Source organism: Anomalospiza imberbis, chromosome 12 (genome assembly GCF_031753505.1).
Source record: "Anomalospiza imberbis isolate Cuckoo-Finch-1a 21T00152 chromosome 12, ASM3175350v1, whole genome shotgun sequence".
Lineage (NCBI taxonomy): Eukaryota > Metazoa > Chordata > Aves > Passeriformes > Viduidae > Anomalospiza > Anomalospiza imberbis.
Genome location: NC_089692.1, coordinates 1,909,824 through 1,935,383, shown reverse-complemented (window position 1 = coordinate 1,935,383; position 25,560 = coordinate 1,909,824). Strand labels below are relative to the sequence as shown.

The window sequence follows — 25,560 nt, the reverse complement described above, 5'->3', positions numbered from 1 at the left end:
ACATAAAACCCCAATAGGTTGCTCTCATTAAGAAAAGACAATAATCAGAGAAAACATATTCCACACCCTTGATAGTATGTACAGCCAAAAGAAAAAGCTTCTAACGTACCTAAAATAGCCTTGCACAAACAAAACCTGTTAACATTTAAGCAAGACTCATTTTAAGATCTGTGTGAAAGTTCAAACATCAAATTACAGAAGTGGTACTGTGGCTGTTTGGCCTCAGCAGGCAAGATTTCAAGACAGGGATTTGATTTTGCTATTTGCAAAGAAGGCAAGTAAGACAAATGACTGAAAGCAGATTAAAAACGGAAATGAAACTTTTGCTACTGCAGCTCTGTTTGTGTGCCCAGCTAAGCTCAGGTTTTGTGTCTATGCCTGCCCAGGGTTTGAGCCCAGCCCTGCCCAGGGTTTGTGCACATCTCTGCACAGGTTTTGAGCCCATCTCTGCCCAGGGTTTGTGCCCAGCCCTGCCCAGGGTTTGTGCCCAGCCCTGCCCAGGGTTTGAGCCCATCTCTGCCCAGGGTTTGAGCCCAGCCCTGCCCAGGGTTTGAGCCCATCTCTGCCCAGGGTTTGAGCCCATCTCTGCCCAGGGTTTGTGTCTATCCTTGCCCAGGGTTTGAGCCCATCACTGCCCAGGGTTTGTGTCTATCCCTGCCCAGGGTTTGTGCCCAGCCCTGCCCAGGGTTTGAGCCCATCTCTGCCCAGGGTTTGAGCCCATCTCTGCCCAGGGTTTGAGCCCAGCCCTGCCCAGGGTTTGAGCCCAGCCCTGCCCAGGGTTTGTGCCCAGCCCTGCCCAGGGTTTGAGCCCATCTCTGCCCAGGGTTTGAGCCCAGCCCTGCCCAGGGTTTGTGCCCAGCCCTGCCCAGGGTTTGAGCCCAGCCCTGCCCAGGGTTTGAGCCCATCTCTGCCCAGGCTTTGAGCCCAGCCCTGCCCAGGGTTTGTGCACATCTCTGCCCAGGGTTTGTGCCCATCTCTGCCCAGGGTTTGAGCCCATCTCTGCCCAGGGTTTGTGTCTATCCTTGCCCAGGGTTTGAGCCCATCTCTGCCCAGGGTTTGTGCCCAGCCCTGCCCAGGGTTTGAGCCCAGCCCTGCCCAGGGTTTGAGCCCAGCCCTGCCCAGGGTTTGAGCCCAGCCCTGCCCAGGGTTTGAGCCCATCTCTGCCCAGGGTTTGAGCCCATCTCTGCCCAGGGTTTGTGTCTATCCCTGCCCAGGGTTTGAGCCCATCTCTGCCCAGGGTTTGAGCCCATCTCTGCCCAGTGTTTGTGCCCAGCCCTGCCCAGGGTTTGAGCCCATCTCTGCCCAGGCTTTGAGCCCTGCTCCCGGGTGGCCCCGGGAGGCAGCTGCCGGTGCCCTCTCGCCCTCCAGGGCCCGAGGGGCAGTAGCCCCGGTGTTTACCTGTGGCCACCAGCGCCGTGCCCCCGAGGAAGAGGATCCAGGCCAGCAGCGCCGTGTCCCTCGCAGCTGCCATGGTGCCACTGGCACCAAGCCCGCAGGCCGGGCCTTTATAGGCTCGCCCTGGGCCACTTACGCAAGGCAAACACGGGTGAGGCGAGGGAGGGCTCGGGCTGCGAGCCAGGACGGGACTGCCGGGCTCGGGCCGGGAGCAGGGAGCCCTCCTGCCCCGCGGGGCTCCTGCTGCCTCCCCGCCGCTCCTTTCGAATGTGACTCCCAGAATCCCGGGCACAGGGGCTCCAGATGCTTCGGGAGCAGCCTCGCGTTCCCGGGAGCGGTGTCCTGCTGCTGCAGCACCTCTGGCTGCGACACCAGGGCAGGCTTTCCTCACCCTGCACTGCACACACCTGCGAGGCACCTCGGCTCTGCCTTCTTACATTTACTTCACTGTGGTATTCAGGTTTCCGTGTCAGAAACGCAATATAGCCAAGAGCAAACCAGGACCCCTGAAAAGTGTACTTTTACTGAAGGAGAACGGAGCGATTTTTATTCTCAGAAAAGCCTGCTTTCTGGCAAAATAACCAATACTAGGAAAACCCCAGCTTTTCCTGCAGGGTGCAGGAGACACCTGTCACTCAGTTCTGGGTGCTCAGGGTTGGTTGGAATAGTGTTGCAATACAGTAACAACAACAAAGAGATGAATTACCAGCTTTTGTAAAGTGGGAGAAATACTAAAGGGTGGTATTTGTGTGGTAACTCTAATGCCTCTGGAAAAACCAGAAAGGCAGTTGTGCAATTTCAGATCACGGGAATTCTCAGTTGTCAGAAACAACATTTCAAAGAATCAGAAGATACGATGACAGAATGGTCTGGGTTGGAAGAAACCTCAAAGCTCTACTCATGCCACCTCTGCCGTGGCAAGAGGTGGCATGAGTAGATGCCTCTTCCTGTCCAAGCTGGCCTTGGGCACTGCCAGGGATGGGGCAGCCACAGCTGCTCTGGGCAGCTTGTGCCAGACCTCAGCACCCTCAGAGGGAGGAATTTCTTCTGTCTGTGTGATTTGAAGCTACCTTAGCTGGCTTGAAGCCATTGCCCCTAGTCCTGTTGCTACATGCCCTTGGCAAATGCCCCTCTCCATTTTTCTTGCAGGCTGCCTTGGGCTACTGCAAGGGGCTCTGAGGTGTCCCCAGAGCCTTCTCCTGCCCAGGCCGAACAACCCAGCTCTCTCAGCCTGTCTCCACAGGAGAGGTGCTCCATTTCTCCAGATCCATTCTGCTCACACCTCTCTTTACAGCTCAGTGCCTTACAAGACCCACAGTCTTTCAATTAGTTTAGCACATCTGTTATGCTCCTGTTAACCCTGAGTGCTGTGGCTGTGCTTGAGCACTTTACTCCAAATGCTCCTTGTGTACCTTACTCCAGATCTTGCCCCGTGTATGTGCCCAGGTGTGATTTACAGCCCCTGCAGATAAAGCCCAGTCACCTTTAACCTGGCTGCTCCCAGAGCAAACTGGTGGCAGGCCCTGCAGCTGAGCCCAAGCAGTGCTGGCTGTGTCTGCAGCCTGTGCTGTGTTTGTGGTGCCTCCTGAGCTCTGCCCCAGTGCCCTGCACACCCTGCCAGGCTGTGCTGGGGTGCAGCTCCTGAGGCTGAGGGCACGGCCAGTGCTCACTGTACTCTGGCAGATGGGGAACCCTGTGAGTCTGAGCTGCTGAGAAAACAATGAGGACAATCAACTCACATGAAATTATACTAAATACACTGGAAAACGATATGTATGTTAAGAGAAAATTCCTGTTAGCAATTGCAAGTGAACATTTTGCTTCTAGTTCTTTGGTTTCTGGTGACTTACAATTACTGACAGTGTTTTCAACTATCACCTGGGACTCAAATCCACCCGATGCCTGCTCTGTTCCATCTAAAACCATAACAACTTCTCAAACATTTCTGGGGTTTTTAAATTATGGTTTTGTCTTTTTCAGTTTTGAATCAAATATAGGTAAAGTTCTACAATTTTATAAAGGTCAACCAAAATCAACAGGACCACCACTGCTGAGAAGTCTTCTATGCAGATTCTGCAGCTGACAGCAGCTTTAGCTAGAAACAAGTTCACTGCTGTCCACAATCCAGACACAAGTGGCTGAAAGTCCTCACTGTGGCCACCTAAGTGAAATATTTTACTAAGAAAATATTTTCAGTAACCACGCTCAACAACTGTTCTTCAGGCAACCTTTACTAAACCTTCAGGTGCCTTACCCTCAGCCAGCTCTCTAGCCAAAATCCCTAAAAAAATTAAACTCCTAAAAATGCAACTGAAATGTGAGAAAAGCTTTAGGCCTGTAAAGAAGAAAGGGTGAAATGTCATGATATAAAGCCATGCCATTTGGCACAGATCTTGTATCAGAGCTTAACCATCCATTGCACCACCTGGAGCCCATGCACACTGCTCAGTCCCTCAGAAACAGCTGAGCTAAAACCATCCTTGAGTAACTGCAGATTTGGCAGCTCTGGGTGCACTCTTCTGTCCTTCCTGCACAGCACCCCAACGGTTCCTAAAGGAGCTTCCAGACAACATAATTCAGGTTTAGTGAGAGTCCCATCCAGATTCAGCAGACAGGAAACCACACAATTCCTTCTGTTTCACCATGAAACCCAGACCTGTTCTCAACTTTCTGACATCATCTGTTCCAAATCAACACACTCTCTCTGCTGATACTCCTTCAGTAGCTTATCTGCGTGATCTGTATGAAGGAAACCCATGTAGTCTTCCTCATCCACAACATTCATGTATGTTATAAATGAAAAATGATCCAGCCAAATTAAAAACATAAAAAGAATTTATTTTGGCAATAGAGATCTAACTTAGCCAGCCACACGGAAAAGGACAGTGCCGAGCCCAGGATCGGCGCTGGGTGCAAGACACAGAGATCAGCCTCAGCAGAGGTTTCACTCTATGCCTCCACACCACCATCCTGGCACAAGCGATTTTTATAGGGAAAATTTTGCCCGAGGCCAGGATTTCGGCATTCAGTCCTTTGTTTCATTTAAAGTCCCACAAGTTTATGATGAGATTTCCTTCTCGGGGACAAGGTAGAGAAATTCAAAATCTGGTGTAGTGGAAACTCTTGATGAAATTTACGGGAACAGAGTATTCACATGTATTGGTCCGGGGTGGGGATGTTCCTGATGATGATCAGCGCCTGGGTGTCTCCATATCACCTCAGATAAGGCCCATCGCGGCTGCTCTTTACTTTTGTCTGCCCCGGTCAGCTCCCGAATGCCCGGCTTGGGCGTCTCAGCTTTTCGTCGGGGCCGGGGCTCGCTGCAGTTTCCGGGCGCTTTTGCTGTCGCGCTCCGGGGTGGGCTGTTGGCCGCGCTTTGCCGTCGGCGCGAGGGGAGAAACAAAGAGGCAGGAAATTCGTCCAAATCCGTCCGCGTGGCGGCTGGATGCTTTATTGGCTGCGAAAGCTGCGATGGAAAGGCTGCAGCAGCTCCCAGCTTCGCACGGACGCAAATGGCCTCGAGCATGCCGAGCAGTGGGGTGATATAGGGAAGGGACAGGGCGGATGGGGAGCCCTCCCGCCCAATGGGTACAGACATCGCGGTGATGACGTGTACTACAGTGACCAATGGGAACACGGCAGGGGCGGACACGAGACTTTGGGGTGAGTGGGACCGCGAGAACGGGGAGACGGGCACGGAAACCACAGGAGTAGGGAAAAGCTCAGGGGATGCACGAGGGTACAGAGAACTGGAAAACTAACAAAGAAAAACCCATAATGTGAACCCAAACCTGGGATGCAACAGCCCATCTCCTGGCGAGCCACATCTCCTTGATTGTAAATCAGGTTTCAACACACACTTAGTTTTGCCTGAGAAGGGGGGGGCTTCTAATGCCAAGAGGTACATCCTAACAACTATTTAACATTATATATATATGAAGCAAGAAAATTACGCGAATTATACCTGTTACATATCACAATCCCCCACCTTTTATATTAACCCATTAATTTGCGCCCTACTTATTATTTCTACTAGTTTCTATAGTTTTTATTTTGTCTTACAGTTACAGTGCCTACAACGAGTTTGTTATATATTCTTTCCTTACTTCCCCATGTTCAAGTCCTCTCCCGGAATTTCGTGGTAGTATTTGTGTATCTGTTCTCTTCTCTTTATTTGTTTTTCGAATCTGGCTAGGGCTTCAGCTGCCCTGCTATGTGGGGTCTCCTCTTCTAGTGTCATCAGTTTTGATACCTGGTTCGTTTTTCCTAGAGCGGATTCTGGAGCTGTTGGTAATGCTGCCATCTGCATCCCTTGTACTACTGAGCGTATGAGCCTTATGAAACAGGGGATGAGACAGGGTACGAATATGACCCCTGCCACCAAGCATGAAATGAAGAAAATTACCTTTTTCCACCAGGCCCCGTCGAACAGATGGTCCCACCACGATGACTGGAGCAGGGAGTTCCACTTTTGTACCGGCACGTGGGCCACTCGTTTAATCTCTGTGGCCAGGTCTCTAATAGTTTCCTCATAATCGTCTATCTCTACACAACACTGAGATTCGTTAAATTTCCCACAGACTCCCCCTTCCTCGGCTAGTAAGTAATCGAGGGCTATCCTGTTTTGGTATACAAAGGCCCTCATCTGAGAGTATTGTTTGGATAATAATTCGAGGGCATCTGAGGTGTGATTGGATACAATCTCTACCACAGCTTGCAGCCTTATTAAGCGGTTCAGCAAATAGATCCCCATGACCCATCCTGTGCCCACATTGCTGGACCATAGTATTCAATAATTCTTTCTGCGGGCCATTCATCTTCCCCCCACGTTTGTCCCCCACCAATGAGAGGGAATTTTTCCTTTAAGCTTCTCCTCTCCCGATTTAGAGATTCATACAAGGGGGCCCCCAGTGAGTTGCTTTCTGACCTGGGTAAAGTGAAGAAAACAGGTCTGATTAGTCCTACCGTGCAGGATCCCTTCCAGCATTGAGGTAACTCGCTGTAGGCCTTTTTCCCACAGATCCAGTACAACCCATTTGGTGCTTTCCATCTATTCTTTATGTTCTCCGGTTCATCCCAGTATTTACTTAACTCATCGATTGACTGGTATGGGTTGGCTCTGGGGCCTTTGTTCCAGCAAAGCCCGATTTTATCACTCCATTCGCACTTATCCTTTTTTTCCTGGCTCCAATACCCAGTAGGGTTTTCAGGCTGCCAGGTCTTAATTTTGCTGGTAGAGTTAATGGTTAAAGTGGATATGCACGGAGTGTAGCCTACAACTTCTGAGTATTCTCTACCTTCTCTGCTGAGACAGAAAGTTCCAATTACCTGTTTATCTAGCACCCACCCCTCTGGTCTTTGAATTATTTTGGGGGTCCAGTCGGCCTTCCACTTCAGTAGCTGTTCAGGAGTCAAACCCTCACCCTTCCAAGGCCATTTCTCAGCAGATTTTAGCCCCCCACAGATCCAGCAATTCGACAACCCTAATTCCGTGGCAATTTCCTGCATCAGATCCACAAATAGATTCTGATCTGAAGCAGGTAATCCCCATTTTGTGTATTGTTTTTCCAATTGGTCATATTGTTCACTTAGAGTTTTCAATCTTTCCTGTTCCACCCTCTTTTTTCTCATTTCAGCCTCCTGTCTTTTTACCTCTTGCATTACCTGTTTCATCTTGTCTTCTGGGTCCATTCCCTCTTTGTCTTTTGTGAAGCAGAATACCTTGTCATACTGTAAACAAACCCTGTTGTCCTGGTCCTCTAAAAGGTCCAGGATAATTGGCTCAGTTTTTAGAGGTATCCTATTTTCATACTTCAGGTTATTTCCCACCCAGTAGGTTTTTCCCCCCATCACACACATACCTAGTTCATCGGGGTTATAACACAGTGAATTACCTTGAAAGTAAGCAACAAAACCTGACTCTTGCTTCCCACCAATCCATACAGTACGATTACATTTGCTACAGGCTGGGATGGAAATTTCCCCTGGGCTCCTTCGGTGCAATTTATGTGCTGACTGTCCATTTTTGAGGTATTTTAATTTTTCCTTGAATTTATATGCCCCCTGTTGAGTGTTAATTTTAGAACAAGGTTTATTAGGCTTACTCTTACTGCAGTTCCATGCGGTCAGGGGCACTGGACCTCCTGGGTACTTGCCACCGGATTCCCCTGTTTCAGGGTTAGGAAGGTTACTGAGGCATGTGGCTAGACTCAGGCTCATCAGGATTACTCCCACTGCTAGGATTCCTCTGCCGTTCCCTGCACCCACTGGGGTGCCTCCAGCGGCGGGGTAGACCATCTTCTTGGCAGCAGGAATCTTCGTCAGTGGTTTCGTATCAAGACCGAGCTGCATACCTTCGCTCAAAGGTGCCCCACCAGCGTAATTTAACAGGATCTGCACTGCAGGGTACCTTGTTCAACCTATGGCACTCAACAGTAATGATTTTAGCTTTTGTTTGTAATTTCCCCCTCAATCTGTTCTGATATAGACGAAACCAAATTATTGAATCCAATTGAATCAGTCTCAGCCTGGTGGCCAATATCAGAAAATGGCTAGTCAGGTTTTGTTCTTGTTTAAAGCACTTTGCACACAGCCCACTAGGTCTTATTCTTCTCTGACAGTGAACAACCCACTTCTTATAACAGTATTTGCGAATGAAATATGCAAAGGGGTAACAGTTACAATCTGGTACAGAACATCTGACCAAGTTACTCTCAGTCATTTACGAGGCCGGCGCAAAGTTATTTTCAAATCTCCAGGGGAGGAGGTGACTTTCTACTCCGGGGCTCGGTCCTGAAGGTCAATTTTCTTCACCCTTGACGCGTGTGTCCACCCCTTCTCTGCAGTGCGTATAGCAGTGTCTGTAGTTAATAGAACGATATAGGGTCCCTCCCAATGAGAGGACAGTGGAACTTCTTTCCATGTTTTTATGAGAACCCTGTCCCCAGGCTGTATCTTATGTATTGAGAAGCCAAGGGGGCTGTGCTGCATGATTACACCCTGCTTTCGCAATTCCTCGAGATTCTTATTTAATGTTATCAGGTATGGTTGTATTTGCCCATCCTCTAATTTTGGATGCCCTACAGGCATACCATGAGTATAAGGCATTCCATATAACATTTCAAAAGGTGAAAGCCCCGTTTCGGAATGAGGCATAGTTCTTATGTTTAATAAGGCAAATGGGAGACATTTTTTCCAAGACATTTTTGTTTCTAACATTAGTTTGGCTAGTTGGGCCTTTAATGTTTGATTCATCCTTTCCACTTGCCCAGAACTGTGAGGGTGCCACAGGGTGTGATAACCCCATCTGATGCCTAAGGTATCTGCCAACTGTTTAATAATTTTGAAGTAAAATGTGTTCCTTGATCCGAATCAATGTAGCTTGCTAACCCGTATCGAGGTAAAATTTCCTCCAGTAAGAACCTTGATACTGTCTGGGCTGTAGCCCTGGAGCTTGGAAAAGCCTCCACCCAGTGGGTTAGTTTGTCAACTATGACTAGTAAAAATTTGTATTTCCTGACCTTAGGTAGATCAGTGAAATCTACCTGGATTCTTTTAAAAGGTCAGTAAGCTGCTGGGCAACTCCCCAGTGTTAATTTCCAGGAGTTTGCCCTATTTATTTTTTTTGCAGATTATGCACCCCTGTACCTTTTGCTTAGTCAGTTCATATATCCCTTTATAGCCAAAGAATCTCAGGAATTGCTCGGCTAGTGCTTGGGCCCCCCAGTGTGTTGGTGCAATCTCCTTAGAATCTTCCTAGTGTATTCTTTCGATAATAATTCCCTCCCGTCTGGCAACTTCCACTTACCTCTTTCCAGAGGCCCCCCAATCTTCTGATAATCTTCTATCTCCTTTTTGGAGGGTTGGGAGGGCGGTTCCTGGGTTTCCTCCCTTTCAACCTCCGGGATACTTACATTTAACAAAGCTGCACTTTTTGCCTCTTTGTCGGCTAAGTTGTTCCCACACACAGATTTTATTCTCAGATTCTATTTCTACATCTCTCAAGACAGGGACTTGAAAGGGTTCCCCTTTTGCCCCAGTTACGGTCATAGAATCCTTACCTTTTGTGCACCCAGGAGGTAGTTGCCAGACTGTGGTTCTTTCTGCTCTTGAATCAACTAAAAAATCAACTCCTGCTTTTGGGGTCCAACTTTTAATTTTATCAAGGGCTCTCCAGATGTTCGCAACCCCAAATTATAGAGCCCCTGACACCTCTAATCCTCCTGAAAAATCATTTCAACTTTTATCCTTTTTTTTTTTTTTTTTTTTTACAGTCCCTCTTGAGGTGTCCTCTTTTTTTTTTTTTTTTTTTACAGTAAAAGCATTCAGGGGCACTTACCTGTTTGTCCTTCTTTTGTGTAGGTCCCCTAGTGCTTTACTAATATTTTGTCTTTTGGGGACTGCTCCCCGGATACCTTGTATTACCATGTTTCTTAGTCCCATCATTTTGGCCCGATCCTCTTCCACCTGAGCGTTCCATGATGGTCTTGTTCTGGCCACTTCTCCGCCCCGCTTCCTCCCTGGGGGTTTCTGAATTCCCAATCCTTGATGGCAGCCTGCTTTATCATATCTCGTTCTTCTGAATTAAACAAGGATCTTAGTATGGCTGAGATATCATTGTATGAGTATATACCATTTCCCAAGAATTCGTCCAACCTCTCTGCTACCCCCAACGGGTCATCTATTAGTTTCCCCATCTCCTTTTTAAAAGCCCTTTCATCCCCCGTGTTGTTAGGAACGTTTACAAATCCGATGATTCCAGGGGCGGTTGGGACTTCCCTTAAAGGATATAGATTAGGTCTGTCCCTTTAATCATTACTATCCTCCGTATCTTCTCTCCTTGCTTTACGCCGAGTTCTACTGGTGGGAGGAGATGAGTTTTCCCCAGTGTGAAGCGGCTATGTGTGTGTGTCCCCGTGTTGGGGGGGGGGGGGGGATGCGGTTGAGAAGGTCCTGGTGCGTCTGCAGCCAGTATTTGGGCATTAGGTGGCGATGCAGACTGAGCTGGAGGTGCTGTTGGTGGGGCGGCCAGGACCTGTGCTTGTGATGGAGGAACTTGGTATGGGGGTGGTAGGTTTTCCAGGGGTTCCCAAGTTTTACCTGAACTTACCTTGCTGCCGGAGGTCTTAATAGGGAACAGCTGCGCACTAGCATATTCCCACAGCCTGGCATACCCCACCCCCTCATCATCCCACTCCCCTTCTTTGTACAAGTGGTCAGAGAGTGCTTGGCAAAACCCACCCTCAAAGGTACCAAAAATGGGCCAGTATAGGAATCCTCCAACTTCCCAGTTTCCCCATACCTCTACACAGTAGTGCATCATCTCCTCTCCGGACCTCCCCCGCCCGAAGGAGCAGCCCTCCCAGCGCTCCAACATCTAGCCCAGGGGACCCTCCCTCGGAGCCTTGGGCTACCCGTCCTCCCTCCTCATGATTTATTTTTCCCTGATTTTAAGTTCTTACCCTTCAGGATTTAGAACTCTTCTCTTGAGTTCTCCCCTGGACTTTACTGTTCCTTTATCCCATGTTTGAAGTTTTTCCTTACCATGTTTCTGAGTCGGTGTCTGCAAGCCGTTCCAAGAAGTCAGTAACTCGCGTGCTAAATGTATACTCCAGTCCTGTCCCGGACCGAGTCTTAACTCCAGTCCTGTCCCAGACCGAGTCTTACCAAATGTTTAAACCGGTCTGTCTCCGACCGAGCTTTGCCAACTTAGTAGCCGCACAGTGAACCACTCTGTGGGTTTTCAGTTGGAAGAAGGGTGAGCTCTCTTTTAACTGTTTCCCTGGACTCCCCGAGTCCAGAAGTCGGTGAGGTTTACCAATTTCTCGAATCCAGGAGAACGTACCTTCCCTCCCCCGACCTGTCCGTGAGTGGATCCCTGTAACTCCCCCGAGTTTCAGGTCGTATGCGTGTTGTGAGTGTACCCGAGTTCTTTCGCTTCCCCCGTAGCTGACCACTTCCCTCGCGGGATAGTGAAACTGCGGTTTATTGGGGTTTGCTCTCGCCCCGTGACGAGGTCACGTCTCACACACACGCCCACTCACGCCTCACTCAACCACGTGATACTTACGGCTCCTTTTACCACATGGATTCTTCGTGCACGTTGATTTTATGAGTGAAAAATTTCTGCTGCAGCCTCGGAGACTTAGGCTCCGAATTCCGAGAGCTCTGGGCCCACCTTTTTTTTTCCTTTCCATGGCTTTTGCGGTTTTTCGTAATCCAGTTGGTTCCGTGGGATTCCTCCTCCCCGTCCGGCCACTGAACTCAGCGAGGCGCCACCCGGATCGAGGATAGGGAACCCCCTGAATACCCCAGACCAGATCATGTCGGGGCCACCAAGATTGTTATAAATGAAAAATGATCCAGCCACATTAAAAAAATAAAAAGAATTTATTTTAGCAATAGAGCCCGGGATCGGCGCTGGGTGCAAGACACAGAGATCAGCCTCAGCAGAGGTTTCACTCTATGTCCCCACACCACCATCCTGGCACAAGCGATTTTTATAGGGAAAATTTTGCCTGAGGCCAGGATTTTGGCATTCAGTCCTTTGTTTCATTTAAAGTCCCACAAGTTTATGATGAGATTTCCTTCTCGGGGACAAGGTAGAGAAATTCAAAGTCTGGTGTAGTGGAAACTCTTGATGAAATTTACAGGAACAGAGTATTCACATGTATCGGCCCAGGGTGGGGATGTTCCTGATGATGATCAGCGCCTGGGTGTCTCCATATCGCCTCAGATATGGCCCATCTCCTGGTGAGCCACATCTCCTTGCTTGTAAATCAGGTTTCAACACACACTTAGTTTTGCCTGAGAAGAGGTACATCCTAACAACTATTTAACATTATATATATATGAAGCAAGAAAATGGCGCGAATTATACCTGTTACATATAACATGTAGAAGGGCTGGAACACAGGAGCTGAACCAGCCACAGCCATCAGCATGTCCTCACTGGCTGCAGGATGAGTGTCTTGGGCACCTGGGCCATCCATGTCCTCACTGGCTGCAGGATGGGTGTCCTGGGCACCTGGGCCATCCATGTCCTCACTGGCTGCAGGATGGGTGTGCTGGGCACCTCGGCCATGGGCAGGCTCAGACAGGTGGAGCTGTATTACACTGGAATCCATGTGTTCCGTGGGGTTGGTGGTCAGATGGGGAGGAGACACAGACACACAGACAGACACAGACACACAGACACACACAGACAGACACAGACAAACACAGACACAGACACACACAGACACACACAGAGAGACAGAGAGATACAGACTCAGACAGACACAAAGACACAGACAGACAGAGAAACACACAGACAAACACAGACACAGACAGACAGACAAACACACACAGACAAACACAGACACAGACAGACGGAGACACACACAGAGACACACACAGAGAGACAGAGAGATACAGACACAGACAGACACACAGACACAGACAGACACACAGACACAGACACACCCCCCCGGGTTCCACGTGACAAACTGCGTGCTTTATTGTTGAGAGCCTTCTTATAAAGGGAGTTCAAAACTCCTGGGTCTAGACAGCTCATTGGTCTGAGCCTCCCAGAGCCCAGCTCCTGACCAGTGAGATGCCTGCAGCACAAAGTGGAACGTGGGAAGTGAAGGTCCCTGCCTATCAACCCAGGGACTCCAGTGCCACAGAGCTGCTGGAGCTGGGATGCACACTCCACCTCTCTGCTCACAGCTTCCTTTAGGCCAGGCAGCTCAAGGGAGGCAGCTTTGTTAACCTCAACAGGGGCTGAGATTACTGGAACACGTCCAGCCCCAAACCTTAACAAGGCAATTGTGCTGGCCAGGAATTTGTGTTTCTAACAGCTGGACATCACCTAGAGCCTGTTGGCCGCTCTGTTTCACTGATTAAATCTCCCTCCTTGTTGATCAGGTTTGCAAGTTACAAAGGTCAGACAGCAAAGAACATCCTATCTCAATCAAAATTTGTATATATCACACTTAGCAACAAGATGATCTGAGAAGCAGGACTGGCACAGAACAAACCTACTTGGTGACCACCTTGAACAGGCAATTTTAGTAATTATGGACAATAGAAATAAACTTCAAAAAAAGATTAAAGCTTTTATTGACGGAATGTGACAAACAGAACAGCAGCAGTGCTTGCTGAATAGTATCAGTAAATATGCTGCTAACAATTTCTTCAGCTATAGGTGCAGCTGGGAATCTGAACCAAGTGACCATGAATACTAAAGCCATGAAATAAAATGGAACATAATGGAAGTATCTGCTGTTTAAATGTAGCCTACTGACTGTGGCCATGGTGTTATTCCTTTGTCAGCTCTCTGACAGTGTACCAGTCTTTATATTTGGGGTTTGAAATCCAGAGATGGACAGAACGCTTCCTCTCACAGAGTCAGAAACTACTTTGTTATCATGTGTGCCTAATAAGAGAGCTCCCTTCTACCCAGGAGTTATACTTATGGCTTTGCATTCCCAAAGACACAGGATTTCTTCTGTCTTGTTAGGATAATGATTTTTGTGAATGTACAAGGACAGACAGATTGATTCAACAAACGCACCGCTAATGGACACAAAGGCTGGCTGTGTCAGACCAAAACAAGGGAAGGGGTCAGAATTGTGTGACAGAACTGGCAGTATGGTTGCTGCAATGAGCTGTTACTAATTGCCACAACCGGTGTTTTACACAAGTTATGGAAAATGCACAAAAGGGGGCGGCCAGGTAGTGCAGATGACACTGCTTGAGATCCACAGGTGTGCAAAAGCAAGTGAAGCCAGAGGTGAGGAGGAAGAAGAAGACACCTACAAAGGGTCAACACCAGCAGCAGGAGCTTGGGCTGTCCCTGTGAGAGCCCCCTGGGTGCTGTGGGATGTGGGAGCTGGGCACCAGTTAAAGGGGTGGTTGGAGTAGGGCTGTTTGTTTGTTTATGGTGATGAGGAGAGCTCTCCTGGCTTCCTGGATTCCCACATTGTTCCTTTGTATCCTGCTTGCCATGTAACTTGGCAAAAAAGCCACTTCCCTCCCTGTGTGTCCTGACCCATTCCCCAGCTGTGGGAGGCTGGGGGTGCACACTCTGCATGTCAGCAGATCTTCTCCCTGGTGGTGCTGAGCCAACAACATGCAGGGAGCACCACCAGCCTTGGCTCCCCGCTCTGCCTCCCTGGGGGTCTGTCCTGCCAGCACCGTGTCCTCCTCCAGCCACTGGACTGGGCATTTGCCAGGAAGGGTTGAAGGACACACAGTCACACCCCAGAAGAATTTGTCAAAGAGCCTTAAGCCTCAGGTCCTGCACAGAAACCTGACAGAGTCATACCTGAAACCATTTAGGTAGAAGAAAGAAACTGGGCACGTTTCTGGCTTCTCGCGTGTGACTTGACCTCTGGGAATTAGCCTCCGTCAGTTAAGTGAAAGAAAAAGAAGTTCCAAAAAATCAAAGCAACATTTATTTATAACAACTCACAAACCAACCAAACAAGTAGAGATTTTCTGTCCTCTTGTGTGAGATGTCAAGCCCACCTCACAGATGTAGTGTGATGGATGCTCTGCTGCCTAAAGGCTATTTCCAGTTAAAGCAGAAAGAGTCTCTAGGAAGGCAACTGACCATGCTCCAATTGAAAGAAGAAGGGAATAAGCATATACAATAGTCTGACACTTATGGTATGTTCTGTGTAGATTACTTCTTACAGATTTCAATTCATTTGCCCATTCCTTTTGATATGCCCTGAGCAGGTACCATGGTCTGTCTGGACCTGGAAACATTGTGGGGGTTTTTTCTGCTTCCTTCATCAAATAGTGATTTTCAGTCTGACAAACATTCCAAATGCCCCTTGTTTCTCTGCCTTCACTGTGATGAGGACAGCAGATTACACAACAGTGAGTTAGAAAGTGATTATTACTCTGTATCCTGACAAACTCATTTTGTTTGACTTTCCTTTGGGTTTTCAAAGCAAACTGTACCCTCCACAGCTCTTATAAATCTGTGTGTTTTTTCCTTCCAGTCTGGCTTTGTTTTGTGAGCTGTGCCCAAAACTTTATTCTGTGTTCTTTCAGTTTCTCTGCTGCCTTTTGCTCCAGGTCTATTCCCAGGTATTTTTCCTCCAGGTCATACTGGGGCCAATGGACCAAGCCCTCTCCGTTGGGATTTCTGGAAATAATAGAAGGAACAGTTAGCTCTCTGTTTGCCAATCCATTGCTCTCTGACTGCTCAGGTTCAGAGCATTTCAGAAAACCAGCAGATGAGCCCAGATGATGTGATTCTGGTACCTGAGTAAACGGACAGTATTTGATGATAATGTTCATCAGTGGAACAGCAAAAGTGTAAGAGATGCCATTAATTTTAGATCTAAAACTCCATTGCAGATGGAGTAACTGCTCCTAGATTTTTTTATTTCCTCGTGTCTGCAGGTTCTTTGACAAGACCATTAAGAAGAGAAAGTGCTTCAATATTTAACTTAAATTCTGCCAAATTTCGAGGAACCACCATGTAAGTACTGCCTCAGGCAGGTAAGTATGTTCTGGGCAGCAGAGAGTAAACTTGAGCTGTAATTAGCATTGTGATCCTCACCCGTTTTTAGCAAAGTTGGTCCAGTATCTCATAACAGTTCTGCTCAGTTTATTTTCTTCTTTTGTAGCACCTCCTGCAAAGGGAGAGATGAAACAGCCACATTAGAAAGGAAATCATTAGTAGCAGCTATATCAATTGCAAGTATCTACTACTGAAGGCAGAAAATGTTTATGCTCATTATACTGCTTATAAGTTATGCATATATAAATTTATTGTTTATAATGCTTCAAAGAGAGAAATTCTGCTCTAAAGCCCTGCAGTAATTGAGATGAGTAATAATGAGGTTCTAAAAGGAATAAGGAGTAAGCATGGGTACATCACCCGCTAAGAATGGCTTTCCAAAGACAAAGGCAATCTCAGCTCCATGATCTGCTTTTACAAAGTCTGGTACCACACCTTCCAGTGAACTTGGTCGATGTTGGAATTCATAAAAGTAGACTGGGTTGCCAGCATCTAGAGGATACAGAAAAGTGCTGGTTTGAGAGCTGGAAATACCTGCTCCAAAGATGATACACTTTCACGAAAAACTGTTTTGGTTAAATGAAAACACTACCAGTTCTCTGGATAGTGAAAAGTGCTGCACACTGGCCAAACCAGCCCCAGATGGAGTTCTACAGCTGTTCTGAAGCTGCTGGGTTACCTCTGTGGTATCTGGCCACTTCCACAGCTGAGATGACAAAGTAGACATCTCCCATTGCATCCAGGAGGCCATCTCGGACCTGAGCAGGGCTTTCTGCATCCCCGATGTACTCCTTGTACACTCGGTCAACAACTTCAGATGTAAGGCCCTGAAACAGCAATTAAAAGTACTTGTAATGATGATGAGTATTATCAGGAGTAACAGCGGTGAGTGAGCGTGGCATCTGCACTTCCCTGGCAAATCCCCAAGCAACAGCTTGCAGAGAAAATCCTCAGCTGTGCCAGAGCATGGCTCGGAGCTCAGGATTGGAGTTACACAGCTAGGGATACAGGTGATCTCAGGCAAGAGAGGGATGCAAGATCAAAGGACCAACCACCGTCAGATAAACAGCAGTCAGTGATGCTGATTGTTCTCTCTTCTGTGGAGACACCTTCATAACATCACAGAAACCCTGCTGGGTTTCATAAAATCCATTGGTTGTTGTAGATGACCATAATTTCTCTTGTTCAGAACAAGCCTGGGCTCTGCATTTCCACGTTCATGGTGGAGGTTTGTGTCTTTGAATGATCCTTGCAAGTACTGGCCCTGCTTCTAGAGTCCTTCATTCTTGCCTCTTAATCTGTATTTCTCTATGTAGCAGTTTCCAGAGAGCACAAAGGCACCACAGAGCCAAGAGATTTGTAAATTACAGGGAAGCAAAACCTCAAGAAACCTGAACAAAGGTGTCAGTGCACCCCAAAGCTCTCGGGCTTTCCTCTCCAATGCCCAGCTGCTGCTTTAGGAGGTCGTGTCCCATAGGTCGCCTGCCATACCTGCTGGTACTCTGCACTCTTGCAGGGCCTGGGGCTATCTAAAATGTCCCAGGAGACCTGTGTTTAGGTACCTGCATCACTCCTGGATTGCCACTGAACTCCTTTTTAAGAAGAGGGCCATTTAGCCTGGAAATGCAGAGAGTATTTCCAGTCACTAGAGGTTGCAGGAATGCAGCACATCTGTGCCCATTTCTGCCCCAGTCCAGGGAGCTGCCCAGCACAATGGCATTTCCCTGTGAAATGTGTCCCTCCAGGGGTAATGACAGCCACACCAGCAAAGCAGCAGCACTGGGTTATTCTGAAACTGGTCTCTTACCTTAATGAATATTGCTAAATTGCTCTGTAAAATTTGACGTGCAACCTCTTTATCCAAACCATCCACAAAAGGAGGATATTTCATCATCTGTGTGATACAGAGAATCAGACTTACTAAAACAGCCTCTATTTATAAAATGATGTTTAAATAACAATATTTTCATTCTCTTACCAGAGGAAGTCCCCATCCAAATTCACAGTTATTTACTCCTATTATGTATGGGACCTCATTGATTGATTTTTCAGATAGTAATTCCGTGGGACTTTTTGGAAAAAATGCACCATCTACACATGCACTGGAGAAAAAAAAATTCTGAACAAAAAGGGAAAAAAGAAAAAGAAAGCTTCATTAAACATTCAATTTGCTTCATAAAGAAGTTCAGATTTTTACTGCAGTTCCAAAGAGAAGCCCAATGAAAATACAACAAATAATATTTTCCAAGCCATCTTAACATTTTCTCTGACCAATTTTTTGCACTACGCAGAAGGTTCTGTGAAGATTAACGTTATATTTCTAATGTTTGTGAAGCAGAGGTTGTTATGTTGAATTTACATCTTTTCTTAATTCAGTATGGCCATGGATGTGTGGAACAGTGGGGAAAATCCACTTCTGTATTGAAATTTCAAAGGAACATAAGCATTAAGATAAGAACTTTTAAGGAGCACATAATATATGCTTTGATTTTCAGGTTCTCCAGAATCATCTGTGCCATTTTCTTTTCCTTGCCCTGGTAGAGCATGACAGCAAATCACAGGTGATTCCAAGTGCATGCAGAATGGAAGGGCAGGAACCTGTTTGCACTTTTCAGGTGAGGTGTCATTGCAGACCTGCAGTGCTGTCATGTCCTGAAAAATCAGGAAAGTCACATTTGACATCCACTTCATGTTCTAATATTACAGCCTGCAAAGAGTATTCTCTGGTATGCAAAAGTCTGAGGTGTCATTTAATTGCAAGAAGTATCATTTCGCCTACCATTTTCAGTGTTATCTGTAGTAGTTCTTCTTCTGTTTTTCCCCTCAAGCATTCAACCATTGCAGCTGAACTGGATTTTTCACAGCCAGAGGCAGCAGCAATTTTCTGCAAGCAGTGAGAACAAACAGATTTGGACACATTTCCCGTGTCTGGCTCTAGGAGACAGCGAGCCCAGCAGGAGCAGGCAAAGCTCCTGCACAAAGGTTGCTGGAGCCTGCCTTGTCCCAGCTCCAGAGGGAGGGCACTGGAAGCCGTCACAATCCTTCACACCACAGGCTGGGCAGAAGGGGAAAACCTCTTCCTTCAGGTTTTTTTGACACAGAAATATTCTAAGACCAATCTGGTAAAGAACGGGCTGGGCTGAGAAGGCTGGGTGACATAAAGGAGTTAGAGAATAAACCATCTGCAGGGTAACAGAGAGCACATTCTGCCACTCTTGGTGATGTCTTTTTGGCTGGAGCAAGCGCTGTCATTAGGGAGAGCTGTCTCTTATATCCCAGATTTCCAGGTTCTGGAAATTGTTCCTTGTAGTTGCAGAGAAAAGAAAGGGGTGGAAGCCTGTTTTTCTCAAATGAAAAAAAAAAAAATAAAGTCTTGTTTATTGGCACACTACAGGCACCAAACAGGATAGAAGAGAAGAATATTCAGCATCTGATACAATTTTCCAGCCAAAATTGTAAGTTGACTTTTCTTGAAGACACTACATGTTACAATATTCCTTTATATTTGATTCTTTTCTCTTTGTGGATATTTGGGGATTTGAAAAGCGACACATCATTAAACATGTTCTGTCTGCACACAGAAATACTGTCTTTAGTGACTGCTTTGATTCACAAGAAAGAAACCATGTTTCTATATTTTGGACTGAACAGTTCACGATATGCAGAACTGCCTGGAAAAAGTAATTAAAATTACCACAGATACCCACTTGTGCATCCTCCTTAGGCTGGTCAGTGAACAAGCCCAGGGTTGCAGTGCCACTCTCAGAAATGGCCTTGTGGAACAAGCCCTTGGCCAGGGGAGATAAGACCTGTGAAAAAGCAAGAACAAGCATGACAAGCACTGTGTTCTAGCCAGGGATTTTGGATTTCAGTATCAGCAGTGGCCATTTGGAGCATTTTGAAAGCCCATGTGGTAAGAGTGTCCTTGTGTAGCCTCTGACCATAGTCCAGCTGTGCAAAGTGCTTTGGCAGCGCTCGCAGGGATGAGGAGTTCAGTGCCTTTCCCCTCCCACTGCACTTTGCTTCCAACGCTTCCTGGCACCACACTGCAAGGCAGGTACAGATGGAATGTGCCCAAGGCAGTCTGGCTGTGCTGCAGAAGGGCAGGAAAGAGCTTTTGGCCAGAGGAAACAGGGATTTGTCTGCCATGTACAACAAAGCCTGGCTGGGCTGTGTGATCTGTACCAGAGTGGGAGAGACTGGAGAAGGAGAGCATCACCGCCAATGTGCTCTGTGCTGGAGTAAAGACTTTACACAATCACTGGGTCACAAACTGCAGGGCTGCATCAGCTACCAGGACTATTCACCTCCATCACTTTGCACAAGTGGCTGTCAAAGCAAACAGAAAATGGGCAAGAGTCCGCAACTCCTCTTAAAGGACTTTTCTCAGGAGATTAGACTTTGAACGTTTTTTACATTGAAAAAAAAATACCCACACCAAGCAGAATTCAATTCAGCAGATGAGTAATAACATGCTGTTACTTAACTACAACCTTTGAGTATGAAAATGACACATTTTTATCATTCAAAGTCTGTACTGTTTTGCTGTACTGCTGCCTCGTTGTTGTATCAAAGACCCAGGTGATGTGTCACCATCCCTTTTCTCTCACTGGTTTCTCATGCAGATACTGAAAATGGATGGAGGGTTTTATTTCCCCATAGAAATTACAATTTAATATTACCATGAACTTACCAGAGCAGAAACACTGATTCCTCCTGCAGATTCTCCAAAGATGGTGACAGATCCTGGATCTCCTCCAAAATGCATGATATTCTCCTGAATCCACCGAAGAGCTGCTACTTGGTCTAAGTATCCCCAGTTACCTCGGGCATGCTCATCACCGGTGCTGCAGGGACAGAACAGCTTTGTTCAAATGCTCAATGCAAGCAAAGAGGAAAAGACAATCTGTGGTGTGAGCAATCATCTGCCATTCTCTGCACAGAACTTCTCTACGCAACTGACAGATGACTGGCTCGGGAAGCCCTGAGACTGGAGCAGCAGCCCCACAAGAACAGATCTGGAAGCTGCCTTGGGACTGGGAATTGTCCCCAGCGCTTGCAGGTGCAGTTCAGAAATGTTTCTTTGCATAAGCAAGTCTTCTGCTCTTCTCTTTACAAAGGCTTTGCGCACATCCTTTTGGAAATCACTTTGGAAAAACTGAGAGATCAACCAACTTACCTAAAATATCCAGCAATACCTAGTCTGTACTGAATTGTTACAACCACCACGTTGTCAAAGGCTGCTATTGCTGAGCCATCATATGATGAAGCTGCTCCAACAACTAATCCGCCTCCATGGATCCATACTAAGACCTGGGAAGAGAAAAACAGGATCAACCCAGCACAGGTAAGAGCTCCCTGTGATAAAAGCTAAATTTAGCCCAACATAGAATATTTTGTGCTATTTCAATCCTGATTCTTTCAGATTACGTTTCTCATATTGCAGAACTCTTTCAAATCTAAGGCCTGCAGGTCTACAAAATGGCACTGATTTTGTTAAGTGCCTACACTGTGTCAGTGCCCTGTGACCTTGGACAGATCATTTAGATTAAATCAAGCACTGCTTAGCTAAAATGCCAATACAGTTTTACTTGTAAAATAGGATTTGGTGTCTCTTTTCAATTTTCAGCTAATATTTGCTGGGGCAAAGCAGGGAAGTTGATCATCACTACAAAAGTGTCCCTGCACGTCTGCTCATGGCACAGGTTGAGTGTTTGCTGTCAGATAATTTTGCTCAAGGTGTTCTAAGGATTTTGCTTACAGGCAGCTTCTCCTGTTTTCCTGTAGAAATGGGGGTGTACACATTTAGGTACAGGCAATCCTCAGACACTTGCAGAGGAACTTTCTCTTTTCTGTTGGTAACCAGATCTGAAATAATCTGTCCTTGTACTTGGTCCTGTAGGCACCTGAATAAATGAAAAAGTAACAAGCAAGAGAATTCACTAAAACCAGAAAGCTGTGAAGAGAAGCTCTTTTGGACTTCCACAGCCAAGTGCCAGCAAGAAACTGATCTCTAGCACACTTCTAGATTGGTCACAACTGCAAACACAATAGTTTTTTTGCTTTTAATATTTTTTTTTTCCTTGGCCAGTCATTAATGAGATCAGGAAAAATAAAGCCACTGCAGTACACAGTGACATTTAGATACACTTTAGTATGTTTCAAAATACCACAGAAATATATCACCAAATACATATGGTGTGGTGGTTTTGCACGGGAGGCATTCACGAAATGCTGCAAAGCTTCTAGGCCCTGGAAATCTGTACACGCTTCTGTGAAAAATACGTTAAAGACGAAAGAAATGCAGGAACTTCCTCTTTCTTTTCCGGTCCGCACACAGGTACCGGGGCTGAGCCCTGGTCGGATGCCCCTGCTGCAGGCCCAGGCCCCTTTCCTGGGGTGCCCGCCCCAGGAGCAGCCCCGGCCTGGGCCTGGCCGGGCCGGCCGAGATTCTACCACTGCTGAGGTTCACCCACAACCACTGGGCAGGGGGAGGAGAAGCCATCAGCCCCCCCAGCCACAGCTCTGGCTGCAAGGAACCGAGCCTGGCCGGGGCCAGGTGGCCATCTGCAGGACCCGGGCAAATGTTAACTTGTTCAATGCTTCCATCCTCCCGCAAGCGAGTGAAAATAATAAAATGCGGGCAATGTAGAGGAGCAACATGAAGACACAGAAGTCAGTGAAGAAGTCAAGTCCCAGATGGGAGGGATGAGGAGATGCCTTGATCTTGGGGCTGAAATCCTCATGTAAATCTATGGAGAAAAGACTCTTTTTCCCTAAAACGCATGAAGGTATGGGAAGTTGAAAGTGGTCAAATTGTAGATATCAAGCAAAGGCCTCCATGCTAAGTAAGCAGATGTTAAAGTAGCTGTGATCCTGGGAGAAGTTTGAACAGAGGAGAAAAGAGTGATGAAAATCCTGTGCCCCCAGGAAGAAGATGATTTCTGAGATAGATAATGAGAACCTTTGCTCAATTTTAAAACGGAACCCCGTAAGTTGACATGGCCCATAAACACAGCTGTGAGAAAAGCTTGTGGAAAATGGAAGGGATTTCATGATTGCAGATTTCCAGGGACAGCTGCTATTCGTGAAGAGAGCCACGAGAGAACTGTTTTCTTGTGGAGAAGACTCCATAACATTAACAAGAGGAACTACTCTCTGTAAATGAATGGAAGAAAAGACTATTCTAAAGGTGGTAAAATGAAATTTAAGGTTTTGTTTCTTTACATTGTCATTGGGAAAGAAAAGGTTCTGGGCAGAGGAGAAGGGTCCTGAAAATTTTGTTCTGATTCTTATTACACTTTCTTTTAGTAGCTGTTAATAAGCTTTTCTTTATATTCTTTTAATGTTTTTAACCTGCTTTGCCTTCCCCCTGGTACTAGCTCACAGCAGGAAATGGGGGAGTGCATTCTAGTGAGTGCACTGATGATTGGCCAGCACTGAACCCACCACACTCACTGGAGCATTGGCTGGGAAATCTCAAACTGGCGAACCAAAATTACTACAATATAGCTATAAATTACTTCAATGAAAATGTAAATTAATAATTTCACATCTCCAATAGCTTTTTACGTTGCAGTGGTGGATATTAGGCTTGAGTCACACAACAAGGGCCGTAGGACAACAGGAGTGAGACATTTACAAGGTAGGTTAGGATTGCTGTGCATTTCTTATGTGCCCTTTTAAGCACTTGATTCAGCATTATCCCCCTAATGTTGTATTCCAAGCTTTCCTCAGCTTCCTTCTGTCTCTGCTCCAAAGATTTATAGTGACTGGTAAGTGAAGGCCAAGTGCTCCCAAGCCAGAGCATTGTCTGCAAAGGGCTGCTCCATCTCAGTTCATCACTGATGCCTGTGAAAGAGCAGCTTTTGGTAAAGAGAGCAGCTCACAGAGTGTCTTTAGAAATGCATCCGCTGCAGCAGCTGCAGGTGCAACGAGAGGGCACCAAGGAGTTTGTCTTTGTGGATGGCCCTGTGTGCACATCAGTGCCGTGGAAGTGCACAGAGTATAACATCATGAAAGGTTCAGTGCTTTGATCATTGCCTTACATTGGTGGGTAGGAAGTGGCATCTCTGACACCTTCCCATGGCTCAGGTGGCTGGGGTTCAGAAAACCTCAGGGATCCAAGCGGAGGCTTAGCAAAAGGAAGTCCCAAAAAGACATTTACAGTCCTCTCAGCTGTGTCCACTGTGAATTGGTAGCCTCGGACTCTCCCATATTTGGTCTCCGCTTCTGGTTCTTCTGTGGGACAGCAGCACAAAATCACATCATTGCTCTGTCTGTAAGCAATTGCTCGATTTGCTACTTAAATATACACCTTTTGTTCACTGAAACAAGTAGTTTTTATACGTAAAGCTTCAACAAACTCTCATCCGATTTAGCAGTACACCATTCTAATCTGCTAGTTTATTTAACTCTTTTGTTTTACTAATTTGATGACTAGTGTTTACTCATTTAAATTTTAGATTTACTAATTTATTCTAACGCACTTTTATTATACCTTTATTAAATCATAGTGGCTGACATTATTTCAGCCTTCATTTTGATTGGTCTGTATGTAATCTCCTTCAGGTATATAATATGTATTGTCTTACCACACACACTTTAGTGGTTGCATATAGATCTTCATGTTTTGTTTTGCACTGGGTTGTTACATAAAACCCCAATAGGTTGCTCTCATTAAGAAAAGACAATAATCAGAGAAAACATATTCCACACCCTTGATAGTATGTACAGCCAAAAGAAAAAGCTTCTAACGTACCTAAAATAGCCTTGCACAAACAAAACCTGTTAACATTTAAGCAAGACTCATTTTAAGATCTGTGTGAAAGTTCAAACATCAAATTACAGAAGTGGTACTGTGGCTGTTTTGCCTCAGCAGGCAAGATTTCGGGACAGGGATTTGATTTTGCTATTTGCAAAGAAGGCAAGTAAGACAAATGACTGAAAGCAGATTAAAAACAGAAATGAAACTTTTGCTACTGCAGCTCCGTTTGTGTGCCCAGCTCAGCTCAGGTTTTGTGTCTATCCCTGCCCAGGGTTTGAGCCCAGCCCTGCCCAGGGTTTGTGCCCATCTCTGCCCAGGGTTTGTGCCCATCTCTGCCCAGGGTTTGAGCCCAGCCCTGCCCAGGGTTTGAGCCCATCTCTGCCCAGGGTTTGTGCCCAGCCCTGCCCAGGGTTTGAGCCCAGCCGAGCCCAGCCCTGCCCAGTGGTTTGAGCCCATCTCTGCCCAGGGTTTGTGCCCAGCCCTGCCCAGGGTTTGAGCCCAGCCCTGCCCAGGGTTTGTGCCCAGCCCTGCCCAGGGTTTGAGCCCAGCCCTGCCCAGGGTTTGAGCCCATCTCTGCCCAGGCTTTGAGCCCTGCTCCTGGGTGGCCCCGGGAGGCAGCTGCCGGTGCCCTCTCGCCCTCCAGGGCCCGAGGGGCAGTAGCCCCGGTGTTTACCTGTGGCCACCAGCGCCGTGCCCCCGAGGAAGAGGATCCAGGCCAGCAGCGCCGTGTCCCTCGCAGCTGCCATGGTGCCACTGGCACCAAGCCCGCAGGCCGGGCCTTTATAGGCTCGCCCTGGGCCACTTACGCAAGGCAAACACGGGTGAGGCGAGGGAGGGCTCGGGCTGCGAGCCAGGACGGGACTGCCGGGCTCGGGCC

The 25,560-nt window shown here is 47.0% G+C and overlaps 2 protein-coding genes and 1 long non-coding RNA gene across 6 annotated transcripts in view; 1 reads left to right on the top strand and 2 right to left on the bottom strand.

Moving 5' to 3' along the window:
• The window catches only part of LOC137481021 (fatty acyl-CoA hydrolase precursor, medium chain-like), an 11,197-nt gene extending 9,601 nt beyond the window's left edge, over positions 1-1,596 (bottom strand). For 2 of the 3 annotated variants that reach the window (XR_011003258.1, XM_068202467.1), the window contains exon 1: positions 1,399-1,596. Coding sequence is in view for 1 of the 3 variants with exons in the window: in XM_068202467.1 (XP_068058568.1) it covers positions 1,399-1,471 (73 nt within the window). In the remaining 2 variants the exon portion in view is untranslated. The remainder of the gene's footprint in view (positions 1-1,398) is intronic. The other variant, XR_011003259.1, reaches the window with a different exon arrangement.
• The window catches only part of LOC137481026 (uncharacterized), a 23,662-nt gene extending 1,871 nt beyond the window's left edge, over positions 1-21,791 (top strand). The window contains exon 2 of the long non-coding RNA XR_011003261.1: positions 21,622-21,791. This is a non-coding gene — a long non-coding RNA (uncharacterized lncRNA). The remainder of the gene's footprint in view (positions 1-21,621) is intronic.
• Positions 13,481-25,560, bottom strand: LOC137481022 (fatty acyl-CoA hydrolase precursor, medium chain-like). 2 transcript variants are annotated; one of them, XM_068202468.1, is made up of 15 exons: positions 25,357-25,560; positions 23,965-24,157; positions 21,678-21,822; positions 21,096-21,229; positions 20,610-20,763; positions 19,624-19,725; positions 18,696-18,800; positions 18,515-18,568; positions 17,895-18,035; positions 17,724-17,810; positions 16,596-16,743; positions 16,277-16,408; positions 15,956-16,028; positions 14,599-15,535; positions 13,481-14,541 (listed from the first exon to the last, which is right to left on the bottom strand). In XM_068202468.1, exons 1-14 carry the CDS (start codon positions 25,427-25,429, stop codon positions 15,361-15,363), a joined length of 1,716 nt encoding a protein of 571 aa, XP_068058569.1. In that variant the 5' UTR covers positions 25,430-25,560; the 3' UTR covers positions 13,481-14,541; positions 14,599-15,360. The 2 variants fall into 2 exon arrangements, with proteins under 2 accessions (XP_068058569.1, XP_068058570.1); XM_068202469.1 differs by lacking the exon at positions 18,515-18,568.